This window comes from Synchiropus splendidus, chromosome 2, assembly GCF_027744825.2.
Source record: "Synchiropus splendidus isolate RoL2022-P1 chromosome 2, RoL_Sspl_1.0, whole genome shotgun sequence".
Lineage (NCBI taxonomy): Eukaryota > Metazoa > Chordata > Actinopteri > Syngnathiformes > Callionymidae > Synchiropus > Synchiropus splendidus.
The window spans coordinates 28,482,705-28,503,437 of record NC_071335.1 but is presented as its reverse complement, the minus strand read 5'-3'; the positions used below and the strand labels follow the sequence as shown (position 1 = coordinate 28,503,437).

At 43.4% G+C, this 20,733-nt stretch overlaps 1 protein-coding gene across 2 annotated transcripts in view; it reads left to right on the top strand.

The window, feature by feature from the left end:
* The window catches only part of LOC128753942 (coiled-coil domain-containing protein 85A-like), a 39,637-nt gene continuing 18,904 nt past the window's right edge, over nt 1-20,733 (top strand). For both annotated transcript variants that reach the window (XM_053856182.1, XM_053856181.1), the window contains exons 1-2: nt 1-624; nt 1,880-2,939. In XM_053856182.1, the coding sequence (XP_053712157.1) occupies nt 379-624; nt 1,880-2,939 (1,306 nt within the window). In that variant the 5' untranslated portion in view covers nt 1-378. The remainder of the gene's footprint in view (nt 625-1,879; nt 2,940-20,733) is intronic.

Below are 20,733 nucleotides of genomic sequence, written 5' to 3'. Positions count from 1 at the left end.
CCGTCGTACAAAGCAGGCTCCTCTCTGCTCGATCTCGCTGAAGCTTCGCACGTGGATACGAGCTTGGATAACGCGTTTGGACCTCGGACCGGGGAGGCCACCCACCCATCCCTGCTCCACACGCCGTCTGCTGCGAGGAGGATGTTGCAGTGAGACGGACAGAGAGAATCGCCCCCTCCCTTCTTCTCTCAGCCGGCATCCTCAGCTGTTGCTCCTCTCCCAGCACAGGAAGTACCGGAAGAAAAGCCCAAACGATGCACGTGTGCCGTCACCCTTGACCGTGACGAAGAGGCGGCAAGGGGAGCGGATGCGAGCAGAAGTGGTCGGCGGGCTTCCCAGTGTTTTCTCTGCTTTGTCGGTGCCGGAGGAGCTGAGCCAATGGAGAAGGCGACACCTTCGCCACAGCCCCAGCTCCAGCTGTCGATCACCAAGAGCGAAAGTCCGGCGGAGGACATATCCGGGCTGAGCGACGAGGATCTGCTCCGATGGACCAAAGAGGATCTGGTGCGGCGGCTGCGGAGGTCCGAGGCTGACAAGATGAGCGTGATTCTGGACCACGGGAATCTCATCAGGGAGGTCAATCGCAGCCTTCAGTTGCACTTGAACGAGATCAGGGGGCTGAAGGTGAGGGGACGCGCGCATGCTGGAGGATGAGATCATAGGTTTGGAGCGCACCTGAGAACGCGCACGGCTGGAAGGAGGGAGGCTGTGTTAGTGATCGGTGAAGTTGAGTGTGTGTGTGTGCTTCTGTCTGCAGGCCTGTGACTAGATTCCCTGCAGTGAACACACCTTGATATTTAATAACCCGCAACATTTTTGGGTTTTGCATTCTGGATCTATTTATAACAGGAGGCCAGAGATGGAGCTGATACCTGGGCCTGGTCCTCGGAAAGTTCCTTGATATCTCTTCTACCCGTGTTATGCTGCTCTGTGTTTTTCGTTCCACATGCAGTTGATGTCTTCCTAACTGTTTATTTGATGTATAAATGACCTGAAACTGCATCGGAGAGTGATGCAGAAAGGAAAACCATTTTGTGGTCAGGGCCCATTGAGTCATGAATACCCCAATCGGAACATAATGTTTTGCAACCAGAGCTGCTCTCAGATAACCTGCGGATGGGGGCATGACCGTGACTAAGCATGGGATCTGAAGCCAAAGATGCGTTGCATATTCAGCATATACTGCCAAGTGATGATGACCACGTGAATGAAGCGCAGATAGGGAGACATTGTTCGTTCTTTTCATCTAAATTCACTTGGTAGTTTTTTCTCTAATGTTCTGAGCTCCGTGTGAGATGGAACCCAAGCCTACTTGGGACCCATTTTCCTATCCTGGAGGGCCTGTCACCTTCCCATCCATATATACTACCTACTTACACTGAAAAGTACTGGAGAATTCAATTGACAGTGAGGGAGGGAAGGAGACGGGATGTGGGAGAGCTGGATTGTTTCAGAATGATAGAGGAGAAGAAAGGAGAGGACACTCATTTACTGCAATAAAGGGTGTTTTTAAGGGTGTAGAATTACCATTTAAGTGTGCACACTTTGTAATTCCGCTGCCTCACAACGTGTTTATTTCTGTGTGTGGCCTCTTCACTTCTTTGTAACAGTCACCCGCGTCTCTTTGCAGACGGCTAAAGATTTCAGTTCAAAATGAATGCATTTGCCAGCTATCTTAATATGAACAATGGTTTCTGGAAATGCAATTATTGTCAGCCAAACTAATTTGTTTGGTATTAAATTGACCACATTTGCTTCTCCGATTTGCATAATCATAATTCACAATGTTGCCGTTGCTCCGAGCTCATGCTCAGTCTGACTAATCTCCCCTCCCTTTTGTTTTTTTTTTTTTAATTCCCCCTCTGATTCTGTCTGTCAGGACATCAATCAGAAGCTACAGGAGGACAACCGCGAGCTGAGGGACCTGTGCTGCTTTCTGGATGACGACCGTCAGAAAGGCAAGCGTGTATCCAGGGAATGGCAACGCTTGGGCCGCTACAGTGCCAGCATCATGCGCAAAGAGGTCACGCTCTATCTGCAAAAACTTAAGGAGCTGGAGCTGAGACAAGAGGAGGTCGTTCGTGAGAACCTGGAGTTGAAGGAGCTCTGCCTCCTCCTGGATGAGGAGAAAGGAGGTGGCGGCGGCGGCGGTGGAGGGGTTGGTGGTAGTGTTGGAGTGGGAGGTTGCCGCAACTCCATCGACAGTCAGAACAGTATGCTTCTTGTTCCTGGCCAGGGGCTTCTGATGAGGGATGTGGGAGACGGGAGCAGCACCTCCAGTGCTGGAAGTGCCGATAGCTCTGATCATACTCATCACAAGCACCCTCACTTGGCTGTGAGTGGAGGAGGAGAAAAGGGCAGCCCTGAGCTGGTGCACAAACCCAGATGTAGCAGCATAAGTGGCATAGTCAGTGGATTGGACAGGGAGGTGTCCAGCCCCGAGCACCCAGCTGGACGCCACCGGAGTACGAGTCTGGAGTATCCATACACACTGCCTCATCACTGCCGACCCCGCTGTGGCTCCATATCTGTGCCTGACCATAGTCAATCAATGAGGGGTCTCAGCCCAGAGAAGTACTCGAGGAATCGTCGCAGCCCTGAGCAGCAACCCAAGCACCACAGCTCTGACCTGGTTCTGGGCCAGAGGCAGCACTCGCTGGGCCAGACGGGTAGTGGAGAGCTTTTCCAAAGGCACCACCGAAGCAGCATCAGCAGCAGCGGCTGTGGGAGTCCTGAGTCTCGCCACGCACATTTGGGAAGTGGCGATCATCACGATAAGAGCTGCGTCGGGCAGGGGGGCAGCCCGGAACCTCCCAGGCACCAATACAGCGTGAGCCCAGACCACGTGAAGTTTGGAAGCCCGGTGAGAGACGGGCAAAGACGGACAGGAGGGGATGAGTTATCGCCACATCATCGAAGTATCTATAACGGCATGAACGGTAAGTACAAGGTCACACAAGTAATGAGATGGGGGAGTTTTACGACAACACCACTTTTCTTATTGCCACGGTAACGCTGGAGCGTAGCTCTTTCTCAGTGTTTATTTCTGACATACTGATGTGTAGGCGGTGTGAACAGTAGTGGGGGGAGTGGTCATTTCAACTGGAATATCAAGAGGGTTTGTTTAAAGAAAAACATGGCGGACCACACAGTCAGACAGTGCCCATGCAGCAGGTAGACAGTTCTCTCAAGAAAAGAAAAACATCCAAGTGGCAATGAAAGGAAAGCTTTGTAGGACAGAAGTGATGAATGGTTTTAGAGAAGTGAAGACAGGAAACAGAGATAAACATGGCTGACTTGAAGATACTCATTGGGAGTGACTTGAAAGGACAAGATCGGAAATGAGTAAATCAGAGGGACAGTTCATGTGAAGATGTTTGGAGATAAAGTTAGGGAGCCTGGACTCAGATGACTGGTGGGATGAAGAACATTAACTGACAACCGATGTTCATGGACTTGGTGAATGAGGACACGAAGAGGCCGGGTGTGACTAGGCAGGATGCTGTGGCAAGTGGAAAATGATCTAAGAAGTTTTATAAAGAAAAATGGGTTCTTATTCTAGTCAGGGTTTCTTATAACTCACTCACCAACCCAATGTGTCAGCTCAGTGTGATGTCGCAGGAAACAATGAGTTAAGTTGGTAGAATTAACTCATGATTCCGGACCAGTCACATAGGAGTGGGTGTGGCCAGATAAACCGAAATTTCAGCTGCCGCTAATGTTCATTTTGTAACGTACATATTTTATTGTTATTATTATATATAGAGAGAAAGCCACTGTGGTGCGTGGAGACATGTAGAGACATGAGACATTCACTGTGATCATTGACAACAGTGTCCTCCAGCATCCAACTCCTTCATGGTTGCTTCCTGCAAGTTGAGAGCAGGCACCACGACATGGCAGCAGAGTCGATTGAGAGTTCCCCTTTTGGAATAATAGAGCTGTTGCAAAAAGCAAACAATCTGGGTGATGTCGCTGCCATTCTAACTCCCTTTGAGGAAATTCTGCCTTTTGAAATTCCACATCAGCGTTGATTTATTGTAGTGTCTCTCTGGGAATGTGGGCCAGCACGGCAGAGAAGACAGAAAATGAGGGCGTTTAGAAATGTTTATTTTGCATGCACTGCCTGAGCAGCTACGGCGTTGCCTTGTACCATAGTGAATGCCTGCCTCACAACAGCAGCTCATCATGCTACAGCTTGCAGTCTGTAGGAGTAGTGCTGAGTGGCTGGAACTGGCAGAAGTCAAAGGAAGGAAGGGTTCCTCAAGGTGATTCGATCCAGCTAGCCCAAGCTGAAATCAGACAGCCCACACAGTCCAAACAGAAGGAAGCAATGCTTATGTAATTTATTTCTGCGGCATGGGACTGATGCACAATTTACAAACCTTTTTTTTTTTAAATCTGACAGAGACAATACTCTAGATTGGCTACATTCCATTCCACATCACAGTTCAAGTCGGGTGCGATCGGCTGTCTGTGCACACCTTAAGATTTTTGGTTGATAATATTGAACATGCTTCACGTTTACATTTGTGGGCCCCAACTGTTTGGCGAGCCGATTATCGGGCCAAATTCACTCACTAGCACTTGGTTTTGAATGCCCTCCATAATGATGAGTGATTGACGTCCCTAAGAATTGACGTCACGTGGAAAGACAATGTGTCATTGCCTGCCGTGCTGTGTTTTGTTTCCTGCATATCGAGTGTTGGAGACGTTTTTGAGATGCTAGCTAACGTTTTTGCAACCTCTTGCATCGGCGCTGATAATCTCACTTGGTTTGGTGAACCAACGGAGAAGAAATGGGCGGAGCCGAAGCCAGCTTCACCGCTGAGGTGACAGATCTGTTAGAGGTAGGACGATGTTAACGTTAGCATGGATGCCAGTCGACTGTTGTTTGTTAAGAAGAACTAAAAATACACTGTTGTATATACATGTTGTCGGACACGGTCGTCCATTTGGGGTGCTAATGTGTGATACGAGTGAAAGTAAACAAACAGAAGAGTAGTCCTTGTTACTAAAATGTCCCTGTTGTCCTATCCAACATAGTTTTAAAATAAAGTACTGTGGTATCCTGGAAATCTATCCACGCTTCCACGTAATTTCAAGTCAGCTCCGGAGCTCCCTCGGTTTGAAGGGATCATTTCAAGTGGTGAAAAGCGAGTCCCCTCGGTCTTAGGAGTATTGGGACACACTACACTTTCACATGAACTCACAAAACCCAGTGTTGGGTGAGAAATGGGACACAGCCAAAAACTCTTTGATAGGTCAATGGTATAGGACCTATGATAATCGGGCGTTTACCATCCTTCGTCGTGAGAGCGCAAAGTCAGGACCAAAACAATGTGATGTGTGTGTCCTCCCCATCAGATGACCTGAGAAACCGATGCAGAATGAAATGGTTCACGCAACATTTGGAGGTGGATCCAATCTGTTGTTAGTGGGTTGCTTCACGTGTTGCCTAAGTAATGATGGAGGCACATATCTTCATTCCTACCAAGTTAGAACCTATATATATATATATATATATATATATATATAAAATCATGACTTTAGCTTCACTGGATGCTCCTTTGCTGCTATCATGCAACCCTCCTTTCATGGCCTGACGTAATCTTGGGAACTACTCTGGAAAGATAGAAATCACCGCAAGAGCTCAGTCATCCGGAAGCAATTTGGAGTTTTAGTAATCTGTCTCTGGAGAGCTTACTAATATCATTCATGACATCAAAACCCTTTTGAGCTCACCAACCATCAGACGACTAATAAAGGGAAAGGAAAAGAAAAGAAAAGAAAATCCAGCACTTTGAAGACATTTTGAAATCTCTATGGCTTCCAGTGTGTTGTTTTGCATCCACAACGTAATTTGAAACATATTTATTCGCGCTCCGTTCGCTTGATATGAAGTTGCAGTCTTGTCGTCTGAAACAAATATGAGTCCTGCAAAAAGGTCAGGCCACATTAATGCCTGACAAATCCGTAATTGGAAAATGTTGAGTGCGCCGGCTGGCCCATCTAGACTGGGTGTTTGCCAAGTGCAGTATAACTGTCGGTAACACAGCTCCGAGTGAAACATGGACAGAATTACCTTTCCCAGATCCATTAAGACCCAATGTACCATGTCTTTGTTAGTGGATAGATGCAGGGCCAGTTACGAGGCAATTACAGTGACATATATATATATAAATAATGTTGTCTTTAAATTTGATTCAGTATCTGTCAAGCCTTTTCAGTTTAAAGAAATTGTGTAAGTTATATTTATTATATATGTTTATATTTGTTTTGAAAATCACATCAACAAATATCTTCAAAACAATTCTTTCCTCAGCACATGCGGTGCTTTGCAGGACAAATCTTCCTTTTACATTTGAACAATAAATCCTAAGTAGCTTCCTCTGTTTCTTTTTTTTCCTGCACTGACCTCTTGAACACTGTCCTACAGGCTTTTGTCTTGGCTCCTGATAAAACCGTTGTGCTGAACATTTCATTAATATAATAAGGCATATGCCACACACCGCGTCTGATATGTGCCATTATTGTTTTCAAAAACACCAATCACATTGCTCCATGTCGTATTCCTTGTCAAGGCATTGTTTGTGACTACTGAGCTATGTCTGGCTTTTAGGCCGGAGAAGTAAAGAGAGCAGTTGGTGTGTCATCCACTGACCCGTCTTTTCTGTTATGTCCTCTTTTGGACAGAGAGAGAATTTAATTCCAGTGACGATGTAGTACACTCCACTCACATGGATTATCTTCTAAGCCCCTTTGCGCAGTATTATTTCAATTTATGTATGTGTATACGGGTGTGCTCCTATCTATGTGTGTGTGTGTGGGTGTAGTTAGGGAGGATGTGTCAAACTTTCACCATCCCGAACCCGCGGGCCGGTGTTAGGTTTTCCCTTTTTTCGGGCCGAGTGAAAGTCTCGTGTTCACATGCCACTTAGCTGGGCCGAGGCTCAGCTGTTTTAAAATTCCTGACAAAATCCAAAATGAAGGCAACATAATACCCTGACCTCAGCAGGCTTGAGCCGCTGTTGTGTAACATTTGGGACGCTTATCACACACAATCATACGCCGGTCTGTTAGGTCTGACTGCAGACAATTTCTTTTCCGCTCTGCAAGATGAAAACACTGTGTTTTTGTATCCCCACTTATGTGTAATCCTCCCCGCTTTATTCATGCTATACATCTAATCTCAGCATTTTGACTTTAGTATTGAAAATACGCTGATATAGCATCAGAAATTATATGGTGAAGTCATCGTTTTGACTCCACCCGCCTCTTAAAACTGTCAACTGAATTGCCTCCACAGACTCTCGACTCCCTTTCTAGCGCATCTGTGAAGTGTTTTTTTATCGGGCTGGGACCATTACAGATTGATTTAGATGAATTAATTTCAGCCCAAAATAACAATTAGATCCAGATAATAGAAAATGAAACCCATATAAATTCTCATAGGGAACGTTTTCAGTCTCCAGTTCCAGATGCAGCACATCATACAATGTGATGTCATCACCAAAGCATCCATGATGAAGGAGACTAAATAAGATTGTGTTGATGGTCTGAAAATTCAAGTGTAAAAACTTAAAGCACATTAACATTTGTTTAAACTAATGTGGCAGAATCATGGTTTTATTATTATTATTATTATTATTATTTTATTTTTTTATTAAAGGTGTTTTATCTCATAAATGTACTTTTACATTAAAAAAAAAAAAAAAAAACTATATTACATGCAACCACGTGTCTTAGAGAGTCCATGTGTCTTATGTGTTTATGGGCCTGTGTTTTTATTGGCCTGACTCTGTCTCCTCATCCCAAGAAAGATCAACAGCATTGAAAATGAAGTCCTGGGTGAAAGTAACTAAAGTTTTTCTCTCTTCCCAATTGTTCCATATTACTTCCCCCTACCATTCTGCCCTGAATCAGTCTCTGCTATCATCAGTATTGCTTTAAATTTCTTTTGCAATATAATATTGCACCATTTAGAACAAGTGTAAAGAGGGAGGTTGGCGAACTTGTGCTTCCTTGTGTTCTAAAGCCACTAATTCAGACAGTTTCTGGGAGCTTTGTAGAGGCTCACAGAGGTTTGAGCATCCTCACCCAGATAGAAGTCAAATGTAAAAACCTACTTCAAGATGGGCACCACCTAGATAAGCTCAACATTTTAAACATATAGTGGGGCTAAAAGAGGCTAGAGCGAAATCATCAACCTGTGTGTGTTGTTCCATCGCGTCTGGAAGCTTCTCTGCAGTTGTCTGTTCTTATTTCGTCTTCCGACATGTCCCCCTCAGCAAGTAGTTACTCAGCAGCTGTGAACACACATTAGGAGATAAAGAACAACCCTCATGAATCTCCTTAAGTGATATTATATATAATTTGGAGTATCTTTTTTTTCCCTGCTGAAGTCTCGCTCACCATTCGGCTCTAATATTTGTATTTATCCACTTTTATTTGTATTAACTTGCCACACCACAAAGAGTTTCCCTAATGGACCAGGAGGCATTTACTTCAATATAGTATTATAAATAAAATAAAATGTACTATTCTGGGATACTTTGTGTTCCATTAATCCACCGCAAATTTAAAGCATCACCGAGATTAATGTTTCAAAATATGGATTGCCAAAACTGAACTAAGGGTTTTGTAATAAATACTTGAACTGATACACCTGTCACAAACAACCTCTTGGACACGCGGTTTTTACTCCAGAACACAAAACTGCTTGACACCCCCTCGTGAGTGAGGTCAAGAATACATTTTTCTTTATTCATGTTGAGGATAAGCACCATCATTTATGGGCCATCCCTGCAATTTAAACAGCGATGCAGCTATTATATGAAACGTTTTTCGACTGGCCACGTCAGACCAATGAAATCATACAATCCATTTATAAATGCAGAAAGAAGCGACATAGAAGAAATGATTAATAAGTCTGGGTCTGTGCATGTAAATTTAATAACTGTATTTAAAGTCTGTTTGACATTATGCAAATAATTGACTCAGAGTCTGTGACCCAGATTTAGAAAAAAAAAATCATGTATTTATACTGCAGATATACCCTTTGGTGAAAGATAATAAGACGGCGTGCTCTCCTGACCCAGACTGAAGGGGTGACTGTTCGCTAAGCCCTTGGCATATCAGCAATGCAGTGGGTCCCTTTCCAAAGAGGAGCGACTTAATCATGTTTTCTGCCTTAGCAATCATAAGTTCTGCATATTAGCTTAATCCTCTCAGATGATAGAGAGGGGAGGGGGGAATGGGATAAGAAAGCCACTTCTGTCTGTGGCAGAAATGCCATACCTTGTGATGCCACGCTGCTGCATGACCACAGGGTGATCAACGCAAATGCATTTACTGCAGTGGTGTCGCCAGAACTCTGATTTAAACAAAATATCTTTATGTTTATCACAGCATGTTTCATATTTCTGATAAACAGTCGCAGTTTTCTAAACCCCCCATGTTACATTTACATTTAAACAGTGACTAAAACTTGATCAATGGCAATTCAGTTGATCCAGCTGTTGTCTATCAGGCTTTTGTCGACAATGACTGCTTCACTTTTAGGAGTCAGAACAAACAGACAACCACTTATATTTGCTGAATATGGATTCTTTTCTTTACAAGGGGAAGATCAGATTTGACTTAAAGTGGTGAAATGTGTGGGCAGGCCAAGGATATAGTGAGCAGATACACTTTCAGTTGAAGGCAATTTTCAGATTGAGTCTGATGCGTGAGCTTCTTCATAATATTCCAAAGGCTTGAAAATGTGCAGGTGACATCTGCTATGACTGCGTTCTTTTATGTTTGACTTTGACTTCCAACAGAAGATTACATGAAGAAAAGAAAGTACCATTCTCCATCAGAAACTCAAATAAGTCTGCTTCTTCTTCGGACTGTAGCATTCTTAAGATACATTTTCGGAAAATATTGATAAACTAAAACATCGCGATAATTGTATGCGTGATATTGTATGGATATTATTGCTGATCCAAATACTTGATTGTGTGATATTGTATGATTTGGATTTTTTTAAGCTGGCTAGATCAATATTTGATACCTAGATACTTGCATATGCTGTTGCATTTGTGACGTGTTTCATTCTAATGTTGTCTTTGTGCGCACTGGAGGTACCTGAAAGTCCAACTGGACGTCATGTCAAACGCACCACATAGTACTGCGTTATCCGATTTCTCGCCTTAAAACAATGCCTCTCATTACGATGTATTGTTGAAACTGTATCACGGTATATCACAATGTATCGCATCGCCACTCCTGTATCTGATACGATACGTATCCCGATACAATACACAGTCCTATTCTATAATGGAATATTGTGTTCCAGTTACGTGGGAAGTCTGAGCTGGGAATTACGCCACAGCCGATTTCAGTGTGTTGGTTCTCGAAGTTGGAAAACAAATCACATCACTGATGATATTGACGGTTGATATTGAGCCACATTTTGCGCTACTATTGAATAAGTGTATCTTCCGTGGTGAGTAAGAAGTTGATGCTGATTTTGGAGCGATGACAAATAAAAGCCTGTAAAACACATCAGCCTATCAGGATGCCAGGAAGTAGCTGAGACACACAGTTGGCCTGCTTGATAAATATGATCTGTCGCTAATATATTTAGTGTGTGGTATCAACTGCCTTTGAATCCATCATTTGAAGTTTAATTTATTCATGAAATTGTTTCAAAAACTGATTCTAACTGCTGAATGTGATGTCAGCACCTGACACATTGTACGAACGGACGGATTTGGCACCTACACCGGATATAAGTTCACACCCCATTTGCTTCCCGAAAACCCGCCGAATCTAGAGGAGACAAATACCCGGAATGTGTTGTGTTTCTTTTGCTGTATTTCATTGATTTGAAACTTCTCCTTCCTGTTTACGTTCAGTGGAAGCCATCTTGGATTGGTACTCAAGGTGGTGGTGAGGATTCTCTGACTTTCCTGACAGACCAGCAGCTGTCATGTAGTTTGTATTCACAACCTTCACTGCTGTATATCAAATAGCTGGCCCTGATCTCCTCCAGAGTAGTCACCCCCATCAAGAGAGCCCACTGTAGAAAAGGCCAGAATATAAATACTAGAGACTTGTGTCAGATAGTGGTTAATGGTAAGAGTCAATTGATTCGACTTTTTTGCTCCTATAATCACCAATATATGTTCTCATACATTAATCCTGACAGGAGGTTGTTACTGTCAATCCCACTCGAGTGGTCAGACCTGTCAAGAAAGACCATATCTGTCCCGTCGGCTGTTCACTGTGCTCATGTCTGAGCCGGTTGTCTTCATGGCAAATAAAATTGTAAATTTAACTGACATAGACATTTGTCTTTTTCAATCATGTTTCAGAGTAAAAGTGCACTGATGCACTGAGAAGTACACGAGAGAGAGTATATGAAATGTTGAGGTATATTGCATATAGTGTAAGGGAACAACCGTGGCAGCGTCCACTCGGACATGGAGGCGAAGGCTGGGAAGATGACTGACTCAGTTCACCTGCAGTCCTGCCCTCACTCATGCGTGGTGGTAAAACCTGAGGCATCCGCTGTCCTCTTTTCAAATGGGAACACCAGTGTGGTGCCAGAATAAATGGGTCAGTGTCTGAAGTTTCTCCCCCTGCTGGTCTGCGCATGAGTTTGGCTACGATGATTTTAATCATAAGGCGGGCAAGGGGCCAACATTGTAAACACAGTCCAAGTTGCTGACCGAACAAAACGTCTTGTTTGTAAGAGGAAACCAGAGTCTGCAACTTGTTAGTCTTTGTTTTATTATTCAGAAAGTTATTTTTGTCTGCTGTTTACAACCAATTTCCCAGTGCACTTACAGCCTTTTTTTTCTTGAAACACTTTCCCGTCTTTCCTTGAATTCCCTCGCATCAGAATCTATAACTTGGAACAGACCATGAGTTTGGCATCGTCTATGTGGATGGGCGATCATCCTATGATGGATCTTGATGTGGACTACTATACAGTATGTTTTTTGTCTTAGCACCAATGATTTCATACAACCGGTGACCTTCGGCTTGTTGCAAATCCTCCCACATGGAGAGAAAAGACTGGGCTTGTTAGACAAGGGTAGATGCCCGAAGGCCATATCAAGATGGCTCCATGTGTCATGGCTTGTTGGAGAAGTTCTCGATCCAACCTTCAGGCTAGTTGCATGTGCTGATGCCTGTCGTAACAGAGAATCTCGCCATAAGCACTGGCCTCAGCTAATGTCTTCCCCTCCACTGATTTCCTGGAAATCTATCTCTCTCGTCCTCCGTCCGTCCTGTCCACTCCCTTCTTACTAATTGGCTGCCAGTCCAATTAAAAAAAAAAGAAAAAGAAAATAACAGCTGTCAGACCGAGAGATAACTCAGATTACAAAACCGTCTTCCTGGAGGATGTTGGATTTGCCAAACTCTGTTGAGGATGGAGCGTTGAGGAAGTGTTTGAGTGGATTACTGGCTCTTCCCTCCCTTTTCTCTCTTTCTCTCCCGCCGCACTCTTCCTCCAGCCTCTTCCTCTCCGACGTTTGTTTGCCAAGGCAATGGATGGAAAGCCTCCCCTTGACAAATTATAGTCTGACATGCAAAGCGACGTTAAAAGATCCAAAAGTTTGTCACAGCTGCAAGGCATAAAAGGATTTGGTGGAGAATTAGGACGCTGTAACTCAAGTGGATTAGTGTTATTACCAGTCAGCTTCATCTTCACCAGTGAGTTACCTTCTATTGCTCCTCATAGTTTGGAACAAACAGTGATTTTCCAGTGAATCGACGGTGGAGTTTAACATAACATCCCCAATAGTAGAACGGGTAAACATCGGAAGTTATGATTCAACTGTGTAGCTTTGAAGTAGTTAAATGAAAGCGCTCCCTGACTTTTTATTGGCCAAATCTAGATATTTCAACAATCCAAAGTTATCCAGGCAACCGAAGCAAAGATACCCAGACTTCCCCTAGAAGCCTTCTCCAGCTTCTTTGGAGGGAATTTCAAGGTGTTCCCAGGTCAGCTGAGAGACAGACATTCCAGCATGTCCTGGGTCTGCCTTCTACCAGTTGAACATGCCCTGAACACTTCAATGGGCAGGCGTCCTGACCGCATGTCTGAGTCACTTGAACTTGCTTCTCTTGATGTGAAAAGTGTGAAAGCTCCTTTCTCAATCTGGAGACTAGAGTACAGCCACCTGCCTGAGAAAACATTTGGGCCTAGAGGTCCTTGCCCAAAGTCTGTGGCCACAGGTATGTTGAGGAAAGAGCTTTGCCTTTTGGCTCTCGGCATAACAGACTGGTACAGGGTCCAATACCTAGGGAAGGAGCTCATCTCCCACGGATTTATAGGTATTTTAGCGAATGTTGCATTGAAATAGAATCATATTGTGATGTGCTTAAAGGGCATTGAACCATAGTGCAATTTGTGAATATTTAAAATGCTCATTTAAATCTCAATTATCGCAGTTGTTGTACAACATGAGGCTGATTAACCCTGACATACTTTTCTTCAGGGCATCACAACATTGTCACTGTATCAACTGCTGAACACTTCATGCGCCTCCCTGTATATGAAACCAAGCCCTATTATTGAGAAATGTCATTGCTATGCATCAGCAGCAGCCATGAAATTTGAAATGGTTTGTTTCCAGCCTCGTGTGTAGCGACCTTGATGCTAAAAACATATAATGCCTTCATAAACATGTTAAGAGGCAGATCACCAGATGTCGAAACGTTGACCCTCCTCAGTCTCTAAGTGGGTGTGTGAGTTATGATGCAGGCTGCTTGTTGTCTTATGTCTCCATCCCAAAGCCCAGAGGTGTGTGACAAATGTTCCTCAGTAGCCCCACTCATCCGGTAGACACGGAAAGCCAGTGGAACGGAGTCAAGTCTTTGTCCTTTTAAGCAGCGCCAATGGGGGAACGGCCCAGTGAGCTGAGAGAAAATTAGCTTGCAATGCCAGGTAATTAACTGGAAGTGGAGTCGCTGCCATGGAAGAGTCAGGGCCAAGCCTGAGGGAACTTGGTCGCTCCCAAAGTCACCAGCAATAGCCATGTTTGAACCGTGGCTATGCAACATTTACTTCAGCTGGCGCTCTGAGCCTTGCTGCGAGCTGGCAGGCGGAGCAGATCAGGTGATGAGGTTAGTCGGCCCAGACAGCTGGAGCTCAGTGGGTCGTGTGCAGTATCGACAGCTGCGAAACACTGAATCTGTGTTCAATGGTAGTACGGTTGGCCTCGTCCCTTATAGAGATGAAAAGGTGAATCACCAAATACACTGATGTGATTGTCATCCATCAACAAATAGTTCTGCGATTCTCTGTCAAGAGCAACCCAACAACCTGCTAGTTCTTCAGTGCACACAGGCATTATTTATTTACAACATTTAGTCGCTAAAAATGAGTCATAAACTTGTCAAAAAGGATCATGTGACACTTTCACCCTAGTTGTTTGACTAGTCACTAGTCTTGAGGTGAAATATCAACTCAAAGTATTGGCCGAGTAGTAAACGTTTAGATTGACACAGTGCATTTGTAATGTTGTCACAACGTATTGCCAACTACCATGTGGATATACCTAGTTTGAAATATACTGTATTTCCTTGATCTTTCATTGGCGTTCATGACGTTCTAGTTCCCCCCGTTTCAGACTTCCTTATGCATAAAAGGGATTTAGCCTTTACTTTTTCATCACTAGATTCTACCTTAAACCTTGAGTGATGGATCCCAAACTCACCGGCCTCAGGATGATATCTGAATTGATGGCGCCGGCTCAGCAGGGAACATGTCCACAGGTTTTTTTTTGGGTGAGTGAAGAAGATGCAGATGGTGCCCCTCCCCTGAGCTGCTCTGGGGGTTTGTGTTTTGATTTATTTCTGGAACAGTACAATTCAAATTTCTATTCCTTTCAATGGGAAACGTCACCTCGGTTTACAATCAGTTTGTGAAACAAATATATCAATTGAAGTGTCTAACAGAAACAACATCTCTGTATGTTCTCCTCATCGACTTCTTCTTGTTCTGCTTTCTAAGTAGACAGTTCTGTATCAGCACTCATCTCGACCCCATAACACCTGGCCTCTTTCTGCTCCATATTTCTGTTGCAACTAACCATAACCACAGCGACATTTAGTGCACACTGTTGCCACCCAAGCTATTTGTGATTCACTTTCTATGTGTGGAATAGAACAGTAAAATTCTGTTCTCCAATGTGCAGCATGTGATGCGAGTTATTTAAAATCGGGACGGCACTAACTGCTCCTTCATCCCTGACTGATGTGAGTAAAATGAAGGTGCTGCGAGAGCGGTCTAATGACTTGTAAGAAATGTGCACAGAACTAATTTAACTCCAGCAGGGCGCCTTAAATCTCCCACCATCAGCTTGTAAAACTGCCGATACCACATCTCACCCTGGCCATTGTGAGGCCCACATATCCACACACCACCGCCGCCCCACAGCGGGGCCAGCTACTTGGATAATTCATTAGCACTGAGGAAAGATGGGTGGCGACATGTTAAAATAGGACAACAGTAGTTTATCTTACAAATGCCCACTTTAATATTTCATTGGCCTCGGAGAGTCCAAGAGGAATGCTTGCTAATGGGACTGAGAGCACAAGCTTGTGCTGCTGCTGAGCTCCAGTCATCAGCAACAACACCGCGATGTATAGACTTTCAAACAGGGAGATGCTGCAGCGAGCGGTGGAGAAACAAAGCCGCTGTGGAGCTTTGTTTTCTACCTTGAATCACACAGAGGCGTCCAGCTAATGGGCGAGTTAAATGGGACGGTGAAGACAGAGTGCATTCATTAGGAGTCATCAGAGTTTTGACAGAACACCCATATGTTCATCTCTCTCAAGGAATAATGGTGCGCTGTTATGAACGTGGCAATTTGCGGAGGAAAACGTCAGGATAATTGATGTAATCAGGGGTTGATGGGATGGCGATGTCAATCAGTGTTTGTCTTTTAGCAGGGGGTGAGTGGTGCTGGTTTACTGTCCTGTGCCTCTAAGGTGGAGCGGAAAAGCTTTCTGCCAGGGTATGTGCTTCAAAAGTGAACATTTCAAACGCTTTCTTTACGCTTCTCACTCAGTCCCAGGGTTCTTCACAGTGTTTTAGGAGCATAGCAGCTCAGATTTTAACCCCCTACTCTGGGACTTTTCCAGCATAGGGGGTGAAATCTCAGCATTTTCAGCTGTTTTTTGTGGACATGAAGTGAAGCGTGTCAGCGTCTGTCAGGGCGCCTTTTAAGGTAGACCATTAAGGAGGACCATGTCAGATCTTCTGTCGTCCATCCATCCAGCCCCTCAAACTCTAAAAGGTCTTCTCCAGCAAACTCCCCATGGAGACAACCTCTATGCTTGGAGGAAGTCCTGGGGAGAAGCCTGAGTGCCTTTTCAAGTTAAACATGACAACACACTGCAGCGTCCGTCCGGCTGAGACCTGTCAATCATCGGGGAAGGCTGAGGGGGAAATGCATATAAATATATGGCTCACAAATTCCCAAACCCACCTGCACGACAAAAGCAACATATCATTGATCAAAGTAATTGTGGTTATGATCTTGGCCTTAATCGTGCAGTGATACTGTGGCTCTTTCACAGGTGCAGAAATGACACCTTCATCTACTATCTACATCTGCTTCTTAAGCTATTTTTTTTTTTTTTATTGACATCACGACTCTTTTTTATGGGCTAGGAAATACACACATGAATGCAAAAAAGTATGCCACATTATTAAATAACCCCTGATCTTTGTCATATTTAGGGCAACTGTTGAAGTTATTGCCCTTGCTGCTTTGCACTGCACTCTGTAGTGTCTGTCAGAAGAAGGGAAGCAGCATCATCTGATAGAAAAATGGTGATTTTAGGTGCATTTTAGCAGCGCAGCAAATGACTGGGAACGTGCCAGTTCAAATCTGAGGTGAAGAGCTCCAAAAACAGCATCATTTATCAGGAAAACATCATAAATGAAACAGAAAAAGCTTGCGGATTCTTTTTCATGACAGCAGAGTTTGACTCCCGACACTGATTTAGTATAGTTTGACAGGGCAGGGTTGAGAACAGCTGGCCCCTTTTTCTGTGCAGGCATCAGCCATCCATCCATCCCCACTGTAACGTTTGTCACTCTGACATAAACACCGGCGCAGAGAGAGTTGAAATGCTTCATCATGGATGTCTGCCCACCTCAAGTCTGTAGCATCTCTGTATGTTCTTGTTCTGATGTGATGAGCCGCTCTGCTGATATAGATATTGAGGTGGGATTCGATTAAAAAAATAAAAAAAATCTAGTTAATTCGATAATTTGTGAGGAATTAATCTCAATTAATCGCAGTTTAATGGTATTAATATTTGCCACATTTTTCAATTGGAATGAATTTGGTATATTACTGAATCAAATGTTGGACCCATACATACATTTATTTTCCATCAGTTTGACAATAGCACAATAAATCACGATGGTGGCTATATTCAAGTTTTTATATCACCTTATTTAAACTAAAGCTCTTTTCATGTCTTGAAAATATTTGTATAAGAATTTCAAGTACATTCAGAGTAGTGGAAACCTTGGCCATTGTGTAGTGAAAAACATCCCTGAACAAAAGCAAACTGCTTTTGTTTGCTTTTGTTCAGGGATTCCTCCATGTTTGTTGTTGTTGTTGTTATCCTCCTAGCTGCCACGTGTCTTGTGCATCAGTGTGATCAGTGGAACTCCTGCACTTACGTGCAAAGACTTGATCAGTCTGATAATAGACGGTGGAAAATGCTATATATAAATTGAACAATTGCGTGTACTCATCCCAAACTGTATAGTCATTGCCACAGAAGTACTAGCAGGGGCACACACTATGCCGCTTTGGAAGACTTTGTAAAACATAGTTGTAGCGTGGAAAGTTAATTCAGAGATGGATGGAATGTGCATGGTCTCATTTGGATCTGCAATGAAAGTATTGTGTTTATTTTGGTGCCCTTGTAATGTGTATAGTGACAAGTACTAAGCTTTTATTGTTGTTGTGGATGCATCTGACCTTCCTTCTAATTATTCTGAAACCTCTTTTCACAATAGCTTAGTCGTCCTATCGAACCAAAATTGCTTGTCATACGCGTCTCTAGCATTTCAACATGGCAAGCTTGATTTAAAATAATAATAATAATAGAAGTAAATCAATGGTGAGACTGTCTTTTGTGACACCGTTTATTGCTCTGACCTTTTGTTTAATTCCATTACCTTTCTGTCAGTGGGGAATAGGCTTCATTCTGTCGTAAGTATCCAGCACTAGTATTTCCTATATTCCTCCAGCACCTGAATGCATCATCATGTTCAGGTTCAACCATAGATTTATCAAGTGCAGACCTGCAAGCATTTGCCTGAGGTAAGATGTCTTTAGAGGTGAAAATGGAGGCAGAAGAAAAGGTTTGAATCTTTAGCGAAACGACTGCTCTAATGTATCAGGAAAGGAGGGGCAGCTGCTGGCGTGCGATTAGCCTTTTCAGTGACTGGACATCCACCTGAGCCATGGCCTTCCATGGGAAAACACATCCTGCGACATTCTTTATAAGATTTATGGCAGAACACTCAACAAACTGTGAGGAAGAGTCCAGGTGCTGTGTGTCTCAGACCTCACACTGGAAGCACAAAGGCACAAACACGCTCTCTTGTCAGGCTACAACGCTCCAATTATTCAGCTCTACTTGAGTGAATTTCATCTCTCCAAAGTCGATTTCAGCCTCCGAGTGGAACACAACGCGCACATCAGAGCTGCGAGTTATTTGCCGTTCCTACCTGCTGCCATCACTCACCTTTTGACAACTCTTATGCAGCAAGAAAGACACTTACCTTTTAGCAATGCAGCACGGTGGCCTTTATAGTGAGCTGCTCACACTGCGTGAACACAGAGAGAGAGGTAGCCGTGAATGTCATTTATGCCCAATACAAAAAGAAAAATCAGGTTTAGCAATGAGAATGAAGCATAAAAAAGAAAGTCGGATGAGTCAGCAGTTAAGTCAGCGGTGACTTTTCTCGTGCGAGGTGTTGCTAAGAAACTGATCTTTACTTAAACTTGCTTCAGTTTTTTCCTGCCCGTTTGTCAGAAGCAGATATTCAGTCTGTGAGTTTGGATTGTGATGCATCGTAGCTCAGTTGCTTATTACAGTTCATATCATGAGAAGCACATCAGCTTAGCAAGGGCACTTCAAAGCGGAGTGCGTAACAGACTCATTCAGAGTCAAGTCAAGCACTTGCACGGGCAGGTGGTAATTCACTACTAGTCGTGTACTTGTCTCTATGAGGTCAGTACTTGAGAAAATCCACTCAGTGACCCTGTCACTTATATGTGGATTCAGTTGTGTTTCATCATTTCTGCTGCGACAACCAAAGCTCCAGGCTTCATTGTAGCCCTGCTGCTCCACACCAGTACCTCAACCATTCATTAGGTGTGGCCAGCTCTCTGCTAACTGCAGAGTGGAGGAGAATGAATCACAGTATTTAAGAGAAAAAGACATGGCTGAAATATTATTACCTCCACTGGAGATAGGTAGATGTTTATCTCTCTGCCTGATCCCAAAACAACCTAGAATCAGGAGCTGTTGATGATGGGGCGAGGAAGTGATGGAGGTGTTCTGGACCACCGTCTGGCTCCACAAGTCTTTTAAAGGTTTTGTAACTCTCTGTAGTGATGAGCTGCAGCAGGAGCTCCGACAACTGTGTTGTCTGGTTCCGTAGCGCTACTTCCAACCTGCGTTCCCACTGAGCTCATTGCTATCAATGATATTTCAAATGCAAAAAGCTAATTGTACAGATAAAAAAAGTAGGGTAGGCGATATGACAAACAATATTACATCTCAGTGCTTTGTACTATTTCATGGTGACAATATATCTGATATTTTTCTTTGTCATGCATAATTTGAATTAAAACTCTTGTTTGCAGTACATTTATGGACATTTTGTAGAACCACTGGACAGTCTTTTCTTTGGATTATTATTATTATGTATTTGTTATTCTGTTATTATTATTATTGTTGTCCTTATTTTTACAATATTAATTTAAGTTTGATATTACAGTTCAGTTAGTCTAATGGTGGAATATGTGGCTGCTTTATGTAGAATCTTACTTTATGAAATCTTTCATTTTGTGAATATTTGCTGCTATGCGGAAGAATGAAGTCTATTTAACTCATTTGCAACTCTTTTGTTTTCTATAAATTTGAACATTGATGTATATACCTACATGTATATACAACAAGTGTAAGCTGCGAGGTAAATTGTCCATATTTAAGAAAATACCATAATTTTAACTGCATCATCTCAGTGGCTGAGGGTTGTTTTAGCGATTTACAAACTGTCAAATGCAAGTCACTTCATTGTCAGCGACTTGGACACATGTCAGTCTTGCCACTCAACACGAAAATATTATTATCGCACGAAAATATTATAGATGATATATGCCTCTAAAGTTAGCCGATAATCTTAAGCAAAAAAAATAAAATTAGCTGTCATTTTCTCTGTGTGATCTTATTCACGCTGTGTGTGGTTTGTTAGCCGATTAGAAGTTCACCAAAGGGATAAATTCAAGACGCTGTACTCTTTGAGCTCATTCGGACCCTATAGCTTTGAGTTTCACCTTTGCACCTGAAAGCGGATTATGAGCCAGAAGAGTGAAGAGAACTATAAATAAATGCGTATCGCTGAATAAAACATGGATGGCAGTGCTCCATCCTTTGCCACTCGGGACTGGCACCGATCATCTAAAA